A 19,206-nucleotide genomic window follows, 5' to 3' on the forward strand; every position below is an offset into this window, starting at 1 on the left:
AAAAAAAAAACATTGTGGAGTATCTCAAACAAGTGTCTGAAAATGTATTCCATTGGAATCCAGGGAGATTTTTTCTTTTTATAGGTATTTTGGTTGGTTGGTTGGTTGGTTGGTTGGTTGATTTGGTTTTTTGTGTGTGTAGACAGGGTTTCTCTGTGTAGCTCTGGTTGTCCAGGAACTCAATCTGTAAACAAGCCTGTCTTCAAAATCAGAGATTTGTTTTCCTCTGCCTCCCCAGTGCTGGGAAAGGAGTGTGCCACGTGCAGCCATTGCCTGGCTGAGATTTTTGTTTTTAAAGAAAGAATGAGGAACTGGAGGTGTAGTTCAGCTGGTAAATTTCCAGCAAGGCATAGAGCAGGTGCAGTAGTGCCTGTTAGCCCAGCACTCAGGTGGTAGCAAATTCTTTAATCCCAGAGGAAAAAGAATGTGAGTTCAAGGCCACCATGGTTTCTCATGTTGAAGGCCAGCATGGTCTACATAGTGTTTCTCTGTGTTGCTTTGAGTACAGTCCTGGAACTAGCTCTTGTAGACCAGACTGGCCTTGAACTCAGAGATCCACCTGCCTCTGCCTCCCAAGTGCTGGGATTAAAGGCGTGCGCCACCACCACCAGGCTCAAAGGAAGTCTTAAACATGGGGGTGTACACCTTTTATCACAGCCCTTTAAAGGAGGCAGAAGCAAATGGATTTCTGAGTTCAAGAACAGCTTGGTCTATTAAGTTTCATGATAGCCCAGGGCTATGTAGACTCTCTCTCAAAAAAATTCCAAAAAATGGTTGTCTAAAACTCCCTGGTGGTGGTGTGTAGGCTCCAACAGTCGTGGTGGGGGAGACACAAAAGATACACTCAGGTTAACTGGGTCGTCTTTCAACTCACAATCTCATCTCCAGAAGTGCTGAGATTATAAACATGCACCATCACTAAATGATGCTGGGTTCAAAGAAACTCGGGGTAGTGCAGTGTGCTAGAGGCAGAATATGCTAGAGAAGCAGTCTTCCAACTCAGCTACATCCTAGCCCACTATTAGTATTTTTTTTAAATATTTATTTATTATGTATACAATATTCTATCTGTATGTCTGCAGGCCAGAATAGGGCACCAGACCTCTTTACAGATGGATGTGAGCCACCATGTGGTTGCTGGGAATTGAACTCATGACCTTTGGAAGAGCAAGCAATGCTCTTAACCACTGAGCCATCTCTCCAGCCCCCACTATTAGTACTTTGAAGACAGCTGTCAGCCACAATTAACACAGCTATTGGCTGATTTGTTGGGAAATACCAATTAAAAACAGCATGGCTTTATTAATCTGTATTTGAGGATTGAGACATACTTGTCCACCCCCCCCCCCACTTCCTGGGAAAATGCAGAAACCTTTTCTGCCCAAGGAGTAAGAATTTATTAGTTAACTCCTCCACACACAACGCAGGGTGGAGGGTGAGGTCTTCTCTCCAGATGAACCAACCCTATCTTACAAGATTCTAACTTTCTGCCTCTAAAAGAAGGCAGAAAGGGGACGAGTTAACGACCCAAGGGCCACGACCTAATCATGCCTGTGTTGGAGAAGCTCCATCAGGCAGATTTGGTTCTCAACTTCAGTCTTTTATCTGGTTACTAATTCAAACCCTAACTTATGTGTTCCACCCATCCTGAGTTCAACTTTGTTGGCAAATTTAACCCGATTAACTTTCAACACAGCCAAGTTGAACCTGTGAAAGTGAAACAGGATCTTATGCTTGATATTGCTAACTGGTGGGTTTTGGAATTTTTGTTTTAGAACAGCAGGGGCTTCTGTGTATTCCTGTCCTGAAACTTGCTCTGCGGACTACCTGCTTCTACCTCCCGAGAGCAGGGACTAAAGGTAGCACTTTCAGGATTGTTGGCCTTCCCTCTCACCTAGCAGGATGAACTCAGGAAGTACCCTGTTCCTTTAAGAGACAAAGCCCACCCACTCCCAGTCTCTCTTCTCTCTCCTTCCTTCCCTATACCCTCTTCCTAAATAAAACTCCATTACTTCCCCAGCTCTCTTTGCATGGCGGGACCTGCCAGGGTCATTCCTGCTTTATCTTTCAACCATCACCTCCTGGTTTGGGTTTTTAATTGGGTCTCACTGCCCTGGAGCTCACTATGTAAGTCCAGGCTGACCTTGAACTCAGCAAATCTACCTGTACTTGTACTTTTTCCTCCCAGTTGACTTTTTTATTAGAGTATGTATAGCCAGGTGACAGTGGCACACATCACTATGCCAGCACTTAGACAAGAGGCATGTGGAGATGGACCACTGAGTCCTAGGCCACCCTGATCTACACATTAAGTTCCAGGATAGCCAGGACTGTTTTGTTTACAGAGAATCCCTATTTTAAAAAAAAAAAGGAAAAAAAGGAAAGAAAAAGAGTTATGTGTATGAGTGGTCTGCATGCATTAAGTCACTGTACCACATACAACTATCATACTTAACCACTGAACATCTCTCAGGCACAGAAGTTTTGGCATTTAACCCTCGGACTTATGATTCCTACCACCCTCAGACTACACTTAGGAACATCTAGCACTCAAGAGGCAGAGACAAGCGGGTTAAGTTTGATTCGGGCCATCTGATCTACAGAGAGCTCTTGATAGTCAGGGATACACATTTAAACTAAATAAAGACCAGCCTCCCCTCCCACCAAAGTCATCACATGGAATAATAATCTTGTATCGTCTGTTCAGACTCGAATTTAGATTAGGAAGGTTTCTACATCAGTAGAGCCATTTAATATTCATGAAATCAAGACAAATAATAATAAAAAGTTTATTAACAAATATACAAAATACAGTTTTCAGCTGTCTTACAAAATTCACCCATGTATATATGTCATACTATACAATACTTACAAGTATATACATAAGACTCCCACCTGTATGCAATTCTCTGGTCCATCTTCAAGAGAAACCTCAACTGTCTTTCTGTAATGGCTTTTAATCACATTTACTGCCAGGATTTTCAAGCTAAATGCTGGAGGATGTGAACTCTCTCAGTAAAGTGCAGTTTTAGGGAACCCCAACCCTTAGTTGTCCTTTAAACAGGTATCCACAGTCCATAAGGACTTTTTTTCTTATCTATTTTTGGTGATCCTGATGACGTCTCTTCAGCAGCAGTTTTAGCTGTTTTCTGGAGTGGCTTTGCTATGGAATTCTGCAAGACAATAAATTAAAGTCAACTTCTCACAGAGATCAATAGAAAAAAAATTTAAAACGCCTACATAGTAAAATAGCACCCTAGATGCAATTTTCACGAATGTTTGGTTAAGTACACTTACATTAGAGCTGAAGGCTATGTTTCTGTTTGTGGAAGATTTCTCACTGAGATTTTTAGTTCCATCTTCAGCTTGCTTTTCTGAATGCTAGAGGGGCAGAGAATTTTTAAACATAGCCTTAGATTCTGAGCATCGTATGAAAAGCAGCCCAATTGCACACAAATACAGCTCTGGAGACACAAACCAAATTCCACCTATTGCCACCGTTAACAAGCTAGACAATAAGTTGTTTCCACTTAACAAAATTGCCTTAGAAGGAGCCAGTTCCCCAGGAACCGATTCCTGTGGTGGATACCACTCATTTTGAGTAAGCACAATAGAAAATGCTTTGTTAAAAGAATGGAGGCATCTGCAGAGAGAGAGAGCGCGCGCCTCAATTACCTCAAGGAGAACCTCTTGCAAATAATAGACAGACCCCATGGTGGCAGCAATAAGACAAACCATCTTCAATGTACTATTAACTTTTACCTTAAATTTCTATAAAACAATTTCTTAAGACCTCTGGCTGGCCTCTTAATTCGCTATGTAGCCAAGGATGACCTTGAACAATTCTATCTCCCAAGTACTGGGACCACAGGTATGGGGCACTGCAGCCAGTTTACACTGTGCTGGGAACTAACCCCAGGTACTGTGCACCCTAGACCAACTGAGGTACATCCCCAAATTTTCAATTCTAAGATTTAGATGTCATACAAATTAACTTGTAAGGACAGTGCAATGTGCCAGTGCACTTTAATTCTGGAGAATCGTAATAAACTTATCTGCAAGTGAAGCAGGCCTCTTCTTCTGTAATCTCTCAAAACATCTGCAATATATTGCATACATTATGAAGGGGACATCTAGAGCAGAGATGCCCCACCAGTACACAGAGCATCCTGGCTGAACTGCCTTACACAAGAGCCCTAGCCCAAATCTCTAACATGCACATGGACTACCTTCAACAAAAGCTAAGCTTTAGTCTCTGAACATAACTCTTTGCATTTTAACCCATGATCAATTACCAACAGATTTTCTTCCTCATTGTCTGGAGACCACATTCATGATTTCTATAAGACAGAAATAAAGCAGATAAACTGTACTGTATACTAAGCACAGACTTTTGGGAACATGATGCTGTAAATGAAAGCTAGAACACTCCAGTCTCTAAAGACTAGACAGAGTAAGAAAAGACAAAGTAGTACCAATGACATAGTCAGAGGTTTTACCATTATGGAAAAACACAAGTGTCAGAACAAAAGCAAGTTCATCTCTCAGATTCCTGTGAGATTTTCTAGCACTTGACAACTAAAGTTGGTTTTGTTCTGGGCAAATGATGACAGAAGACGGCCCAGGAGGGCTGTCCACAGTAAACTAGCCAAGGGAAGGTAACGGGATCTGTCAGCAGCAGCCTTTAGAAGACACCTACCTCTGTCTTCCTACCACTGCTTGACACAGCTGCTCCACATGCTCCCTTGGCCACTGTCCGGAGACTCGCTGGCAAGTCAAAGTTGGCTGTCCCAAGAGCTTTGGCTGCATTGGCTTTTGCAATTTCTAGCAGCTCCATTCGATCTAAGGGCATTAAGACATTCGTTATCCGCAAAGGCTCCTTAAGGCTCAAAATAACAAATTAAGCGTTTTTCTGAAACAATAATGTTTTCCCTTTTGCTAAGAAAACATTTCCAGAAAACAAAATCACAATTTTATCTTGAAGGGGAAAAAAACTAGCTTCCCAAATAACCTCAAAAACTAGGTTGGTTTTTTTTTTTCCCCCTCTTTTTCGAGATAGGGTTTCTGCTTTAACAGTCCTAGCTGTTCTGAACTTTGTAGACCAGGCTGGCCTCAAACTCACAGGTCTGCCTGTCTCTGCATCCCAACTGGCTACAGCTAATTGTTCTAACAAACAGCACCATTTTGTCTCTTCTTCAAGCATTTCTGTGAACTGGGGCTTTGGTAACTTTAGCCCTATTACCTCTACTACTAAACTAATCCTGACGTGTTAACACTCAAGTATTAAATTAAGAAGCCTGTTGACAAAAAAGTGGACAAAACCAATTTTTTTTTCAGATTATCGTCTGAAAAACGTTCTGAGTTTTCCCCAACTTAAACTAAGTCATGTTAATATTTTAAAGACCATAGTAAAACAGCCACCTAGGAGGAAAGTGAGACTCCTCTCTGGGCCAGCAGGGCCATTAAGTGAATTTTAATTCGGGCAATTACTGTACCACTACACCGGGCTTGGACTTTAACTCTTTTAAGTGTTCTGTCTGCAGGCCAGAGGAGGGAACCTGATCGAATTACAGATGCTTGTGAGCCACCATGTGGGTGCTGGGAATTGAACTCAGGACCTCTGGAAGAGCAGCCCGTGCTCTTAACCTCTGAGCCATCTCTCCAGCCCCTGGACTTTACTCTTAAGGTTCAAAGTGTGCGAATCTATGTTCTGACTGACTATTCACCAGCTATAAATTCTCCTCTTTCCCTCCAAGAAATCTCAACCTTCTGGCACCAAAGTAAACACGCAGGAAGAGCGCCCGGGAGCGGGGCAGTCTGCCTAACGTGTTAAGAGATTCCGGGTATAATCTTACGAAACCCAGCTAAACTGCTCAACCACCTGACTCCCTGGCCGACTCACACCACTGGAAAAGAACTACAGGGAGGGAGGGAGGGAGGGCTGGGGGAGGTGGCTGAATGACAGCGTCCCGACTCCAGTTCCCAGGACCCAAGGGCACAAACGTCAAAGTGACACTGAGACCCACCTTTCTCACTCAGGCGGAAGGGGGTTCTGCTCCTGCTACGTGACCGGGTTCGGGATCTTTCCCTCCACCTGGGGCGATCCTCGGGGTACACCGTGCGGCCGAAGCCGTAGTAGCGCCGCCCGCGCGTGATCGCGTAGTACGACCTCATGTGATAGGACCTCCCGCGGGAGTGCGACCTGCTCCGGGACCGGTAGGGCGACGGAGATTGGTAGTACCTCCGCGGCCGCCCGTAACCGCTGTCTCGGTAGTAGTGGCGACCGCGGGACCGGGAGCGGCTGCGTGAGTACGATCGCGAGTAGCGCCTGTACTTGCGCTGGTGGCGCCTGCGGGACCGGGACCGGGACCGCGACCGCTTGCTCCGCCGCGGCTGGCTATGGCTGCGCGACGACGAGCGGCTGGAGCTGCGGGACCCGGCTCCGGAGCTGCGGGACGAAGAGCGGCTGCGCGAGCGCGACGACAGGTGGCTGGAGCGGCCCGAGTCCGAGGGGGAGGACAAGGCTTTCTCCTGCGGGGAGCCGGGCCACATGTCGTTCACGTACTTGGACATGGCGGACTTCCTTCCTCGGAATCAGGCTCCTTCCGCAAACGCAACGGCGTCTAGGAACGACTGCAAAGGGCAAGGGTCAATCCCTCCCGGAGGCGGAAGCGCGCGGTGCGCGTGCGCGAGGCGCGCGTGCGCGAGGCTGTGTCCTCTCTCCCTCCCCCCCATCCCCACCCCACTCACCTCAAAACGGGGACGCGCTCGCAAAAGACGAGAGAAAAGCCTAGCGGGCACCTTCCTCTCGGATCAGGGACCGAAGGCAGCAGGGTTCCCGTCTCTACAGATCAAACACCGGGCGACCTCCACCTCCGAATTCCTGACGCGAACTGAACCCAGCGCCGACGTCAGCGTCGAAAATACTAGAAGCCAGCGCGGAGCATGCGCACAAACATCAGCGCGGTGGGGCGGGCTCTCCTCTCTTCCAATCGCCACTCGACAGGCGCGCTCGGCTGGTGACTTCGGGCTACGCCTTCGATACGCGCATGCGCATCGAGGCCATAACGCCACCCCCCACTCCATCCGGGCCATCGACATCCGGGTATTTTTGAGAATTTGTGGGTTTTTTTTTTTTTTTTTTTTAGGATTTTTGTTTGTTTGTGGGGTGCATATTGTTTGGTTTTGAGTTTTGTTTTTCCGAGACAGGAGCTAGCTATGTAGCGCAGCCAGGCCCCGGACTGCAATCCTCCTGTCCCTGCCTTCCCAGTACGAGATTTACCCGCCTTTGCCACCACGCCCAGCTTTGTTTTCTTTTTTGTTTTGCTTTTTTTTTTTTTTTATTGCTCCACCCTCCCCAATGTACAGGGAAATTCGGGGAAAGGCGGGGTCGCAGACAATTTAGAGGCTCAACAGCTCGATCTTGGGACACGGAAGAACCTGGCGACCCGCCCATAACGACACGGTCGTGCCCAACGTTTTGCTTCCGAGCTTGGGAGAGGACATGACAAGGCCCCAGTTGGTTTGGTTTTGGTTTTTCAAGACAGGTTTCTCTGTCACAGACCTCCCTGTCCTGGAACTCTGTAGACCAGGCTGGCCTCGAACTCAGAGTGATCCGCCTGCCTCTGCCTCCCGAGTACTGGGATTAAGGGCCTGCGCCACCACCACCTGGCTCCCAAAATGAAGTTTTATTATAGAAAGGAAGCTTTAACTTCCGTGTTTGAGCTAGCAAAAGTAATTGAAGTCGAGGTAGAAATTCCAAGACAACCACAGTTGTCCTTTGAGAAGTAAGAATAGTTGATAAGTCGTGTGTGTGTGTGTGTGTGTGTGTGTGTGATTTGTGTGCACCTGAGTACTTGTGCTACATGTTGCGTGCAGGAAACCACAGAGATCAGAAGAGAAGTCAGATAACTTGGAGCCTGAGTTCCAGGCAATTGTGGGCCACCAAGCATGCCGGTGCTGGGACCCCAGCCCATGGGCTCTGTAAAACAGCAAAAGCGCTCTTAACGAGCCCTTGCTGTAGCCTAATAGGTCTGTACTAAAAAAAAGTGTGATTAACACAGGACATTAAATATTTCCAGGTCAATTCCAAACATTCATTGTCATAAAGCAAAGCAGTTACCTTGAAAAATTGTGGGTAAAGGAACATTGAATGAAATAACTTCAATATAGAGAATTAATACTCTTGGAAGTTAAGCAGGATTTTACAAAAGCTGTGGCTTTTTTTTTTTTTTTCCCCCGAGACAGGGTTTCTCTGTGGCTTTGGAGCCTGTCCTGGAGCTAACTCTTGTAGCCCGGCTATCCTCGAACTCACAGAGATCCGCCTGCCTCTGCCTCCCGAGTGCTGGGAGTAAAGGCAGCGCCACCATCACCCAGCTAAATAGTGGCTTTTAGAGGGAAATGAAAGAAAGACTCCTCTCTTGTTGGTGTCTGCTTCCGACTTTCCATTTCCCAGATGTACAGGGAAATTGAAGAAATAAAAACCTTACTGGTATCAGCAAGATGGCTCAGCAGTAAGAATGCTAGGGTTGTAAAGCTGGTGGCTTGAGCCAGGCGAAGGTGGCACAGGAGGCAGAGGCAGGCGATCTCTGTGAATTCAAGGCCAGCTGGTCTACAAGAGCTAGTTCCAGGACAGGCTCCAAAGCCACAGAGAAACCCTGTCTCGAAAAACCAAAAAAAAAAAAAAAAAAAAAAGAACTCTAGTGGCTGGCTGCACTACTTCTCTGATCTCTCAGCTTTTTCCGCCTAATATCAGACTCCAGGTTTTTATTATTAAGAACAATTAAAATTCCTACTACAGTCCTAGGCTCCTGCTTGTGAGTAGGAAAGAGGCTGTAAGAGACTTTGCAGAGTATTCAGAATGTCAAGTGCGCACCTAAAAAAAATGGTGACCAGAATGCTCAGACCTGGTGGTACACACCTGTCATCCCAGCACTTGAGGTGGAAATAGGAAAATCCGAAGTTCATTGTCACAGTGAACTCAAAGCCAGCCTGGGTGTCATTAGAGTGTGTCTCAAATGAAAGAATTACTATAAGAATTCTAGGTGTCAAAAGAACCTTGAAGTAGTGGGAAACAGGATCCTCCCATCCCCCACATATAGAATGCTGGTATCTTTGAGCTCAGGATAGTTGACCAGAATTAAAGCTGCCAGTATAACTCTTGTCATCCCCAGGGCATCCAGAGATGGAGCAGATTGATTAAATCTATTCAGAGACCTTCACACAGATGAAGCTGGATCCTTGACTTTACTACAGGAAAGAGCCAATTTAACGGGACGCAGCACCTATTAAAGGCATTTTAACATAAATGTAAGTAGTGTTAGAGCTGCTAGGTGCTCAGGACAAAGCTGAGAGGCACCCGAGAGGAGCCGTGCACTACCCCGACTTTACCAAGTCCTGCAGTAGCAGGGTGATGCTGCAAAGCCGGCTCAGCAGTTCCCAACACCTGCTGCGTCTCCAAGGGACCCAGGTTCAGTCCCCAGCATCCACACGGTGGATCTGTAACTGCAGTGTCTGGAGATCTGATGACACTTCTGACCTCTGAGGACACCAGACACACATTTTTATTTGGTTTTTCAAGACTGAGTTTTTCTGTGTGGCCCTGGCTGTCTTACTTTGTAGACCCGCTGGCTTCAAACGCAAATAAATCCAACTTCCTCTGCCTCCTGAATGCTAGTACTAAAGCATCGCCACACCTAGCTCAGACACACATTTTTAATTAGAAAGAGAGAAAAGGGGTGGGGAGGATCTCATGCTGAAGTGTGGACTGTTCTGAAAGTTATGTAGTTAAGACTGGTCTCAAAGTTACAGCAACACACTTGCCATTGTGATGTAAGTGCACTATGTCAGAAGCACAGATGAACATATTACACCTTTTCATATATATAATGTATAGTGTTTTGCCTGCACAAGTGTCTATACGCCAGTAGAGGGCACCAAATCTCATTACAAATGATTGTGAGCTACTATGTGGTTGCTGGGAATTGAACTCAGGACCTCTGGAAGAGCAGCCAATGCTCTTAACCTCTGAGCCATCTCTCCAGCCCCACCTTTTCTTTTTTAAAAGAAAATATTATATATAGTGTTCTGCTTGCACACTACAAGAGAGTACCAGATCTCATTACAGATAGTTTTGAGCCAGTGTGTAGTTGCTGGGACTTGAACTCAGGACCTCTGGAAGAGCAGGCAATGGCTCTTAACCTCTGAGCCAACTCTCCAGCCGCCCCCCCCCATTACACCTTTTCAGACTGTCAGAACTTGTGGAATAATAATGTTCACATGCTGTGTCAGTTTCACTGGCAGCAATCTACCAAGGAGCAACTGAGCTACCTCCCCAGGCCTGAACACAGGCTCCTTTACGGCAATCTTCACTACTAAGAGTAACTCTCAGAGACACGGCACACAGTAAATCTATATGTGTGGATATTTAGGCTTCAGAATGCCCACGGAGGGTTAAAGAGGTCCTGAGTCCAAGGCATTTGAGAGCCCTCAAATAAGAGATGAGCAGAAGGCTGATAGGAATGCAGAGAGAACATCTCTGTGGCGGTAAGATAAACCCCAGAGGAGGTCTGCCGGCACTGAGGGTCCAAGAGCTCAGGGCCANTGCTAGTACTAAAGCATCGCCACACCTAGCTCAGACACACATTTTTAATTAGAAAGAGAGAAAAGGGGTGGGGAGGATCTCATGCTGAAGTGTGGACTGTTCTGAAAGTTATGTAGTTGAGACTGGTCTCAAAGTTACAGCAACACACTTGCCATTGTGATGTAAGTGCACTATGTCAGAAGCACAGGTGAACATATTACACCTTTTCATATATATAATGTATAGTGTTTTGCCTGCACAAGTGTCTATACGCCAGTAGAGGGCACCAAATCTCATTACAAATGATTGTGAGCTACTATGTGGTTGCTGGGAATTGAACTCAGGACCTCTGGAAGAGCAGCCAATGCTCTTAACCTCTGAGCCATCTCTCCAGCCCCACCTTTTCTTTTTTAAAAGAAAATATTATATATAGTGTTCTGCTTGCACACTACAAGAGAGTACCAGATCTCATTACAGATAGTTTTGAGCCAGTGTGTAGTTGCTGGGACTTGAACTCAGGACCTCTGGAAGAGCAGGCAATGGCTCTTAACCTCTGAGCCAACTCTCCAGCCGCCCCCCCCCATTACACCTTTTCAGACTGTCAGAACTTGTGGAATAATAATGTTCACATGCTGTGTCAGTTTCACTGGCAGCAATCTACCAAGGAGCAACTGAGCTACCTCCCCAGGCCTGAACACAGGCTCCTTTACGGCAATCTTCACTACTAAGAGTAACTCTCAGAGACACGGCACACAGTAAATCTATATGTGTGGATATTTAGGCTTCAGAATGCCCACGGAGGGTTAAAGAGGTCCTGAGTCCAAGGCATTTGAGAGCCCTCAAATAAGAGATGAGCAGAAGGCTGATAGGAATGCAGAGAGAACATCTCTGTGGCGGTAAGATAAACCCCAGAGGAGGTCTGCCGGCACTGAGGGTCCAAGAGCTCAGGGCCAGGTGGAGAGCCCCAGGCAAGGTGCAGGATGAGGGGACCACAGAGACTGTGGAGGTGAAGAGCAGTCGGGGTTCAGACGGACAAACAGGCAGAGAAATGGGTGGCAGAACTACACAGACGGTTGACAGTTCTAACAGGCCACCTCAACTACATAGACGGTTGACAATTCTAACAGGCCACCTCAACTACATAGACGGTTGACAATTCTAACAGGCCACCTCATCTACACAGACGGTTGACAATTCTAACAGGCCACCTCAACTACATAGACAGTTGACAATTCTAACAGGCCACCTCAACTACATAGACGGTTGACAATTCTAACAGGCCACCTCAAGAGCAAGGGTGACCAGGTGGAGCTGAAACTCATCTTTGAATACGCCGAAGAGGATTTTAACTGCTAGTCACGAGAATGTTAGTCAAACACAGGGATGGCAGTAAGTGGCTCTTTAGGGGGCTAAAGATAATCCAGAATACTTTGGCCACGCCCCTGCCACATTCCAGCTCTCCAGTCACAGAAGTTATCAGCCAGTCAGGCCTGTAGGATGCTTGACCTAAGTACAGCTCTCTTTCTGGGCGCTGCGCACCACAGCTCCCTTCAGAGTTTCGTGTCACACCATGAACACGGACTGAAATCTTTCAGTGGTGGTGGTCTGCACAACAGAATGAGAAATGTCCCCCACAGTCTTGGGCATCTGAATATTTGGTTCCCAGTTAGTGGCACTATTTGGTTGTTTAGGTGGGGCAGCCTTGCTGGAGAAAGCATATGACTCGGGGTGTGTTAGGGTCTAAGAGAAGCCCCCAAGAAAAGACCAGCAGTCATGTCTGCAATAAACAAGAACACTTTATTAATTCCAGTATGTTGGGGTGGCACACGGCGACCCTGAGAGAAGCTCATAGGTTCATTTTAAACCGGGTTAGGGAAATTCCAGGGAGGAGAGATTAGTCTGGAGATTGATTGGAAGTTCTAAGCAAACAGTTTACGGTTGCTATAGCATTGACGGTGGTTCAGTGGTTAGGAGCTTTTCAGCCACAGGGTGAAAAAGCGATCTTTAGTTATCTTAAGCTTACACAGGTTGTGGGTGCCCTCTGGTTGCCTCTGGGTTGCAGATTCCCAAAAACTGCTTGCTCAGCTCCAGCCAGTTCCAGTAAACTAAAACTAAGGCCTGGTCCCTAGCAAGGGCCATTAAAAACCTGCCGTGGTTCCTGTCTGGCTCGCGGGCCCTATAAATGCAGTGTGAGATTACAAAACCTTGCCCCATTCCAAATTCACTAGCTCTGCCTCAGGCAGATCAACGTCCTGCTCAAGTCACTATGCCTGCCACTTACTGTCACCCACCCTCCATAAAGGACTTATCCCTCTATAAGACAAATTAACCTTTCTCTTCTATAAATTGCATTGATCATGGTATTTTACCACAGCAACCACAAACTAACTAATACAGCCAGTAAAGAAAGGTCAAAAGGAGTAGAGACAACACGAAGAGAAAAGGGGTTGATGCTCTTCCTTCTGCACCTTGGTTTCATAGACGTTTTAGTAAGAGTTGGTAAAAAATTCTTTTGAAAGTTTTCATTAAAATCTGTCTTTCACCAAGCGGTGGTGGCACACATTTTTAATCCCAGCACTCAGGAAGCAGAGACAGGCAGATCTCTGTGAGTTCAAGGACAGCCTCGTCTAAAGAAGAAGTTGCAGTACAGCCAGAGCTAAACAGAAAAGACCTAGGCGAAGGGATCTCTTTGAGCTGGGGATATGGCTCTCTGGTAGAGTGCCAGCTTAGCATGTGGAGACCCAGAGCAGTAACACGCCCAACAGGGCCATAGATTGTTAGAGAAATTGACACACACGCACGTACACACGTGCAAGGACACACATGCGCACGCACACACATACAGAGAGAGTGGTCTTGAGACATTAACCAGTCATTAGTCAGCCACAATAAACCTTTATCTTAGAGGTTAAGAAACATGTCCATTTAAAAATAGGTCATGGAGGGCTGGAGAGATGGCTCAGTGGTTAAGAGCATTGCCTGCTCTTCCAAAGGTCCTGAGTTCAAACCCCAGCAACCACATGGTGGCTCACAACCATCTGAAATGAGGACTGGTGCCCTCTTCTGGCCTGCAGGCATACACACAGACAGAACATTGTATACATAATAAATAAATAAATATTTAAAAAAAAAATAGGTCATGGAGGGGCTGGAGAGATGTCTCAGTGATTAAGAGCACTGGCTGTTCTCTTGGACAACTTGATTCAATTCCCAATACCAACATGGTTGTTCACAATGGCTGTAACTCCAGGTCCAAGCAGCCAGCACCAGACGCACAAGCGGTGCACAAAAGTTCATGCAGGCAAAATACTCATCATATAGAAATTTTAAAAACTGAATATGTTATGGGCCTAGGGCCAGAGCTGAGTAGTAGGGCCCTGGGTTCCAGCCCCAGCACTTTGGGGGGGGGGGAGTTAGCAGGACACTGTATAGTTTAATAGACCAATCAGCTAATGTCGCATCCCCAACTAAAGCTGCACAGATTTAATGCATCAAAGGGGAATATTGACTGGAGAGTCCCTACTGCCTAGCTCTGTCAGGCAATGAGCCACCAGCTCCCTTCTGTGCCTCAGGCACCTGACTCTACCGGCCACCCGCATAAACCTGTGATCAGAGCCAGGCCAACCCCAGCCTCATTAAAGCCACCATTGGGCTGGAAAAATGGGTCAGCAGGTAAAAGTGCTTGCTGCTAAGTCAGTTGACCTAAGTTGGAGTCCCGGGACCCACAAGGTGGATGGAGAGAACCGACTCCTGCAGGTTGTTCTGTCTGACCTCCACACAATAACAACAAAAATAAATAAAAGTGTAATAAAAATTTAAAACAAATAGTAAGGGTAGATTGCCGCCTCCCGTTCTCGGCCCTAGAAGGCAAGCTCAACGCTAGTATTTCCCACGGTGACCGGAGGGACTGGAACAGGGAGCCCGGGCATGCGCAGACTTTGTCGACGCGGTGGGCGTGACCCACAGACCCCGCCCCGGGACCCCGGGTCCCGCCCTCCGCCCCCGATCCGCATGCGTACTGGTTCGAGGGCGGGGTCTGCACATTGACATCCGGGAGTCTGGTTGCCTGTGGCTGTTTTGTTTTCTTGCAGAACTGGAGTAAAGTGAGGCCACCGAACGACTCCCGGCTCTAGACTTGGACGTGAGTGTGGACGGGAGGGCGGAGCAGCAGGTCGGGTCGGGCTCGAACTCGCGGTGGTGCGGACCGCGCCCCAGCTCTTGGACGGCGCCGCCGCGGTTGAGCTCGCGACACGCCGGGCCGCTTCCTGTCGCTGGGTCTCGCCCCAGAACTGCAGAGCTGAACGTGCAGACCCCATGACAGAGCAGCGCGGCCGGCCCACGCGTGGCCGCGCCCTGTTCCCCTAGAGTCTGCAGGGCGGGTCTGCCTTTGGGATGTCAAGTAATTGTGCGGCGAAAAATGGACGCGGGTGGAGCCGTTGGGGTGAACTGACAATTAGACGTAGTGGGTTGCTTTTCTTTCCAAGCTTTAGATAAAAAACGAGTGTATTTTCAGACCCGAACTCATCACAAAGGTGTACCTGTTTTTCCCTTTAGCTTGTTTAGAGGAAGCTAAAATTGAAATCGCACTCCTAAGGGAGTTAGTTATGTGGGGATTTGGGGTATTCATTCACTGTGAGCGAGTTGAGTATAATTCAGGTTTTCCCATTATCCCGTGAAATAAAGATCACATGGTGTTTCTCGGGCCGGGTCTGCACAGTTGAGCATTAAGGAGCTTTTTATGTAATTTGTTAAGACAGTTTTACTTGGCTGTGGTAATTTGACAGCACATTCTTTATTTTTAGTCTCAATTTCAGATTTGAACTTTTTTTTTTTTTTGCGGGGGATGTAGAAACATCATCAGAATCAGAGTTAGAGACATTAAATAAAATGAGTGCCCTTTACACAGCTATGACATCCGAGGGCAGGCCTGGGGGAGAAATATTGTAAAAGAAGTGAGGTAGAAATAAAAAACCTGCAGTTGATATTTCCTGTCTTAATCTGGGCATGGAAAAACCCACATACACGGTAAAATGTGCAATTTCCTAGGGGAAATAGTTTTCATCCAAGTACATTGTTAACTTAGGACCAAGTTTATCGAGTTCTCGTTCAACAAAACCAAATACTAACCTTAGTTTGGAACTAAAGTTATAGAAACAGTTCGGGAGGACTAAGCATCTTTGTGCTCACTTATCTAAAGGACTCTTAAATTAATTTAATAATGGAATTAATGGAATTGGAATAACAGAGTGTGACAGATCTAAGGAGCTCAGTACATTTTTGGGTAATCCACCTTCATTCACATTACATAAGTACTTTAAAACCACCCTATTTTGTGTTCTTGGTTTTTGGTTTTGTTAATTTTTTTTTTTTTTTGAGACAGACTGGCCTGAAACTCACTGGCTGGCCTCTGCCTGAGTGCAATCCTCATGCCAAATGCTAGGATTGCAAGCACAATGGGAGGCTGAGGCAGGAGGATTATCTAGAGTTCGAGAGCAGCCTTGGAAAGACCCTGCCACACACACAGCAAACCTAGGAGCAGAGACAGGCTGGGGACTTAATTTATTTGTAGAGTGCCTCCCCAACATGTATGAAGCCCCAGGTTTGATCCGAAGTAACAAACACACTCCCCAAAAGCTATATCAGATATTCTGAAGAAATAGATGGAGCCAGAGTAAAAATAGTTTGTAATGTGTATTAGATTGTAAATGAGCTGTTGTTTTCAGGACCACCGCCAGGTTTGAAGCAAGTACATGGAAGTACTTTGTTTTGTTGTGTTGGTTTTGTCTTAGTGACCTGAAAAGATGTCTGGGTTTCTGGAAGGTGCCAGGTGTTCGGAATGCGTGGACTGGGGAGAGAAGCGGAACACCGTCGCCTCAGTCGCTGCTGGCGTTCTAGTGAGTATCCTTGAGGCTTGGCCATCCTTATGTTGGTCTGTCTGTATAGACCTTTCGGATTGGGTGAGGACTTCAAAATGTATACTTAAAAAAAAAATTGATCACCAAATTTCCTTAGTGATGTTTTATTTATGAGTTTTGTTAGTATCAGTAGCTTTGTTCATAGTTGGCTGAATAAAACATGCATTTATTTATTGTATGGGTTATGGCTCCTCTCAGTGAGTACAGTAAGTTTAAGAAAGGGTTGAAGAGGGCCAGGTGTGGCACATGCCTGTAATCCCAGCACTCTGGAGACAGAAGCAGGCGGATCTCTGTGAGTTTGAGGCTAGCCTTGTCTACAGAGTGAGTTCCAGGACAGGAACCAAAAAAGCTATTGAGAAACCCTGTCTCGAAAATTTAAAAAAAAAAAAAAAATTGTGCACCACCACCTGGCTCTAATATTTTTAGAAAGAAATCATCATATAGTTTTCCAAAGTCATAGCAACATTTATTTATTTATTTATTTATTTATTTAAAGATTTATTTATTAATTATGTATACAGAGTTTTCCCTACATGTATGCTACAGGCATACATATCTCATTACGGATGGTTGTGAGCTACCATGTGGTTGCTGGGAATTGAACTCAGGACCTCTGGAAGAACAGTCAGTGCTCTTAACCTCTGAACCATCCCCCCTATCCCCCACATAACAACATTTAATACCATTTTAGAAACTCCCATATTTTGAAAAGGTTTTAAATTTTAGTCTATGAATATGAAACTACCTTGAATGAAGGGCTTGGAGAGATGGCTTGAGGGTTAAGAGGACTTGTCCCTTGCAGAGAACCCAAATTCAGTTCCCAGCACCTACATGTTGGCTTACAACCATCTGTAATGCAGTTTCATGGACTCTTGATGCCCTCTCCTGAACTCCATGGACACTAGGCACATTTGTGATACATAGATAGACATGTATGCAGGCAAAACATCAGATACATAACAAATATTTTAAAATATTGAATGCACATATGGATCTGTGTGTAATCTGCAAGAGGCAATTTGATGGCTTAAAATAACTTTAAAAATCAGCAGAGGATAGCGGTACCCAAGGTTCCTCTTGGTTGGCAGGGAGAGTGGGAAAGGAGGCTCCTTTCAAACCTTTCTAAGTTATTGGTTAATATTAATAATTCGGTTAATAGCATCTTATACCTGTGATACTGAGGATGGAAGCCAGACCCTCGTGCACACCAGACAATGTTCAGCTAGCAAGCTACATCCACAGTACACTTAATGCCATTCTGTAGAGTCTTATTCAGTTGGGTTTTTGTTGTTGTGGGGATTTTTTGTTGTTGTTGTTTGTTTGTTGGTTTGTTGGTTTTCAAGATGGTTTTTCTGTAGCTTTGGAGTCTGTCCTAGAACTCATTTTGCAGACCAGCTTGTCCTCAAACTCAGAGATCCATCTGTTTCTGCCTCCCGAGTGCTGGGATTAAAGGCGTGCGCCACCATGCATCACCACTGCCAGGCAAATCTTTATTTATTTATTGTCTTCTGCCTGTGTGTATTCTTGGACGCCAGAAGAGGGCACCAGATCTCCTTATAGATGGTTGTGAGCCACCACGTGTTTGCTGGGAATTGAACTCAGTACCTCTGGAAGAGTAGCCAGTGCTCTTACCTCTGAGCCATCTCTCTAGCCCAGGGTTTTTTGTTTTTTTATGAGATAAGGTTTTTGTGTGGCCTTGGCTGTTCTGGAACTTGCTCTATAGACCAGGCTAGCCTTAAAACTCAGAGATCCACCAACGCCTATGCCACGACCATGACCACCCAGTGTATTATGTGTGTGTGTTTTGTTTTGTTTTTTTACTGTAGAGTTTTATTTTTATTTTATATATATATATATTTTTTAATAATAACCAGAAAAATTTACTTGAGGTAATATATAATCTCGTTTTCAAATTGAATTTAAAAATCACATCAGAAACCACCACATGACCACATTGTAGTCATCAGAAGGAATAAGAGAATTGCAGACCTGTTGTTTCAGGATACCAGGATGTAGTAGCTAAGAGTCTTTCAGTGATCACGGTTCTTTCCACAGACCTCCTTGTTTGGGCAGGGAGGGTGTCTCGCTGTGTAGCCCAGGCTGCCTTTGCTCTCAGTTCTCCTGCCTCAGACTCCCTGGGGCGGCTGTGCACTACCACACCCCACATCGTAGAACTGCAGCAGGGCGTGTCTTCTGTCCATCGGGATCCAGTGCAGACTCAGTGCCATTGTCCTGAAGCCCTCAAAGCACTACAGTTTACAGGCGTGGACAGTCTCACCTGACTTCTTTCCCCCTTCTCTGATACGTGGTCACTCCCTTCTAGGTCACCAAATCTGGTGCAGGTTTATAAAGACGTACTAGTGAAAGCAGGTTTAAGGTACCTGATATTTAATTGGCTGGCAAACAGCCTACAAATCTCAAGTGTGAAGCTGCTGGAATGGTTGAGGAAATATGGAAATTCATTTGCAGGGGTTTCTTGGTTCCAGTGCCCTGTAGCAGTCCCTGTGCTGCGGCTGTCGTGACTCGCTGACGTCACCGTACTCTGTCTGTCTAGTTTTTCACAGGATGGTGGATCATCATAGACGCTGCTGTCATATATCCCAAGATGGATGACTTCAACCACTCATACCATGCTTGTGGTGTCATAGCAACCATAGCCTTCCTCATGTAAGTGCGGGCTTACCTAGAACATCCTAGACACAATTTAAC

At 45.9% G+C, this 19,206-nt stretch overlaps 2 protein-coding genes across 3 annotated transcripts in view; one reads left to right on the plus strand and one right to left on the minus strand.

The window, feature by feature from the left end:
- Positions 1-2,765: 2,765 nt before the first annotated feature.
- Rsrp1 (arginine and serine rich protein 1) lies at positions 2,766-6,924 on the minus strand. The gene is made up of 5 exons (XM_050153926.1): positions 6,751-6,924; positions 6,027-6,633; positions 4,700-4,842; positions 3,298-3,381; positions 2,766-3,173 (listed from the first exon to the last, which is right to left on the minus strand). The coding sequence occupies exons 2-5, from the start codon at positions 6,571-6,573 to the stop codon at positions 3,057-3,059; spliced, it is 891 nt and encodes a 296-aa protein (XP_050009883.1). The 5' UTR covers positions 6,574-6,633; positions 6,751-6,924; the 3' UTR covers positions 2,766-3,056.
- Positions 6,925-14,570: 7,646 nt separating this feature from the next.
- The window catches only part of Tmem50a (transmembrane protein 50A), a 15,991-nt gene continuing 11,355 nt past the window's right edge, over positions 14,571-19,206 (plus strand). Inside the window, exons 1-3 of one of the 2 annotated variants that reach the window (XM_050153972.1) lie at positions 14,571-14,723; positions 16,372-16,476; positions 19,052-19,164. In XM_050153972.1, coding sequence (XP_050009929.1) covers positions 16,384-16,476; positions 19,052-19,164 — 206 coding nt within the window. In that variant the 5' untranslated portion in view covers positions 14,571-14,723; positions 16,372-16,383. Of the gene's footprint in view, positions 14,724-16,352; positions 16,477-19,051; positions 19,165-19,206 lie in introns of those variants that run through there. The other variant, XM_050153975.1, reaches the window with a different exon arrangement.

The sequence above is a fragment of the Alexandromys fortis genome, unplaced genomic scaffold (genome assembly GCF_014885135.2).
Source record: "Alexandromys fortis isolate MF-2015 unplaced genomic scaffold, M_Fortis_MF-2015_v1.1 scaffold_26, whole genome shotgun sequence".
In the NCBI taxonomy this organism is placed as follows: domain Eukaryota; kingdom Metazoa; phylum Chordata; class Mammalia; order Rodentia; family Cricetidae; genus Alexandromys; species Alexandromys fortis.

Coding starts and splice junctions, on each gene's coding strand:
- Rsrp1 (XM_050153926.1), bottom strand. CDS start 6,573: ATGTCCAAGTACGTGAACGACATGTGGCCCGGCTCCCCGCAGGAGAAA. Junction 3,382..4,699: donor GCAGTGGTAGGAAGACAGAG/GTAGGTGTCTTC, acceptor CTGCCCCTCTAG/CATTCAGAAAAGCAAGCTGA. Junction 3,174..3,297: donor ACATAGCCTTCAGCTCTAAT/GTAAGTGTACTT, acceptor ATTGTCTTGCAG/AATTCCATAGCAAAGCCACT.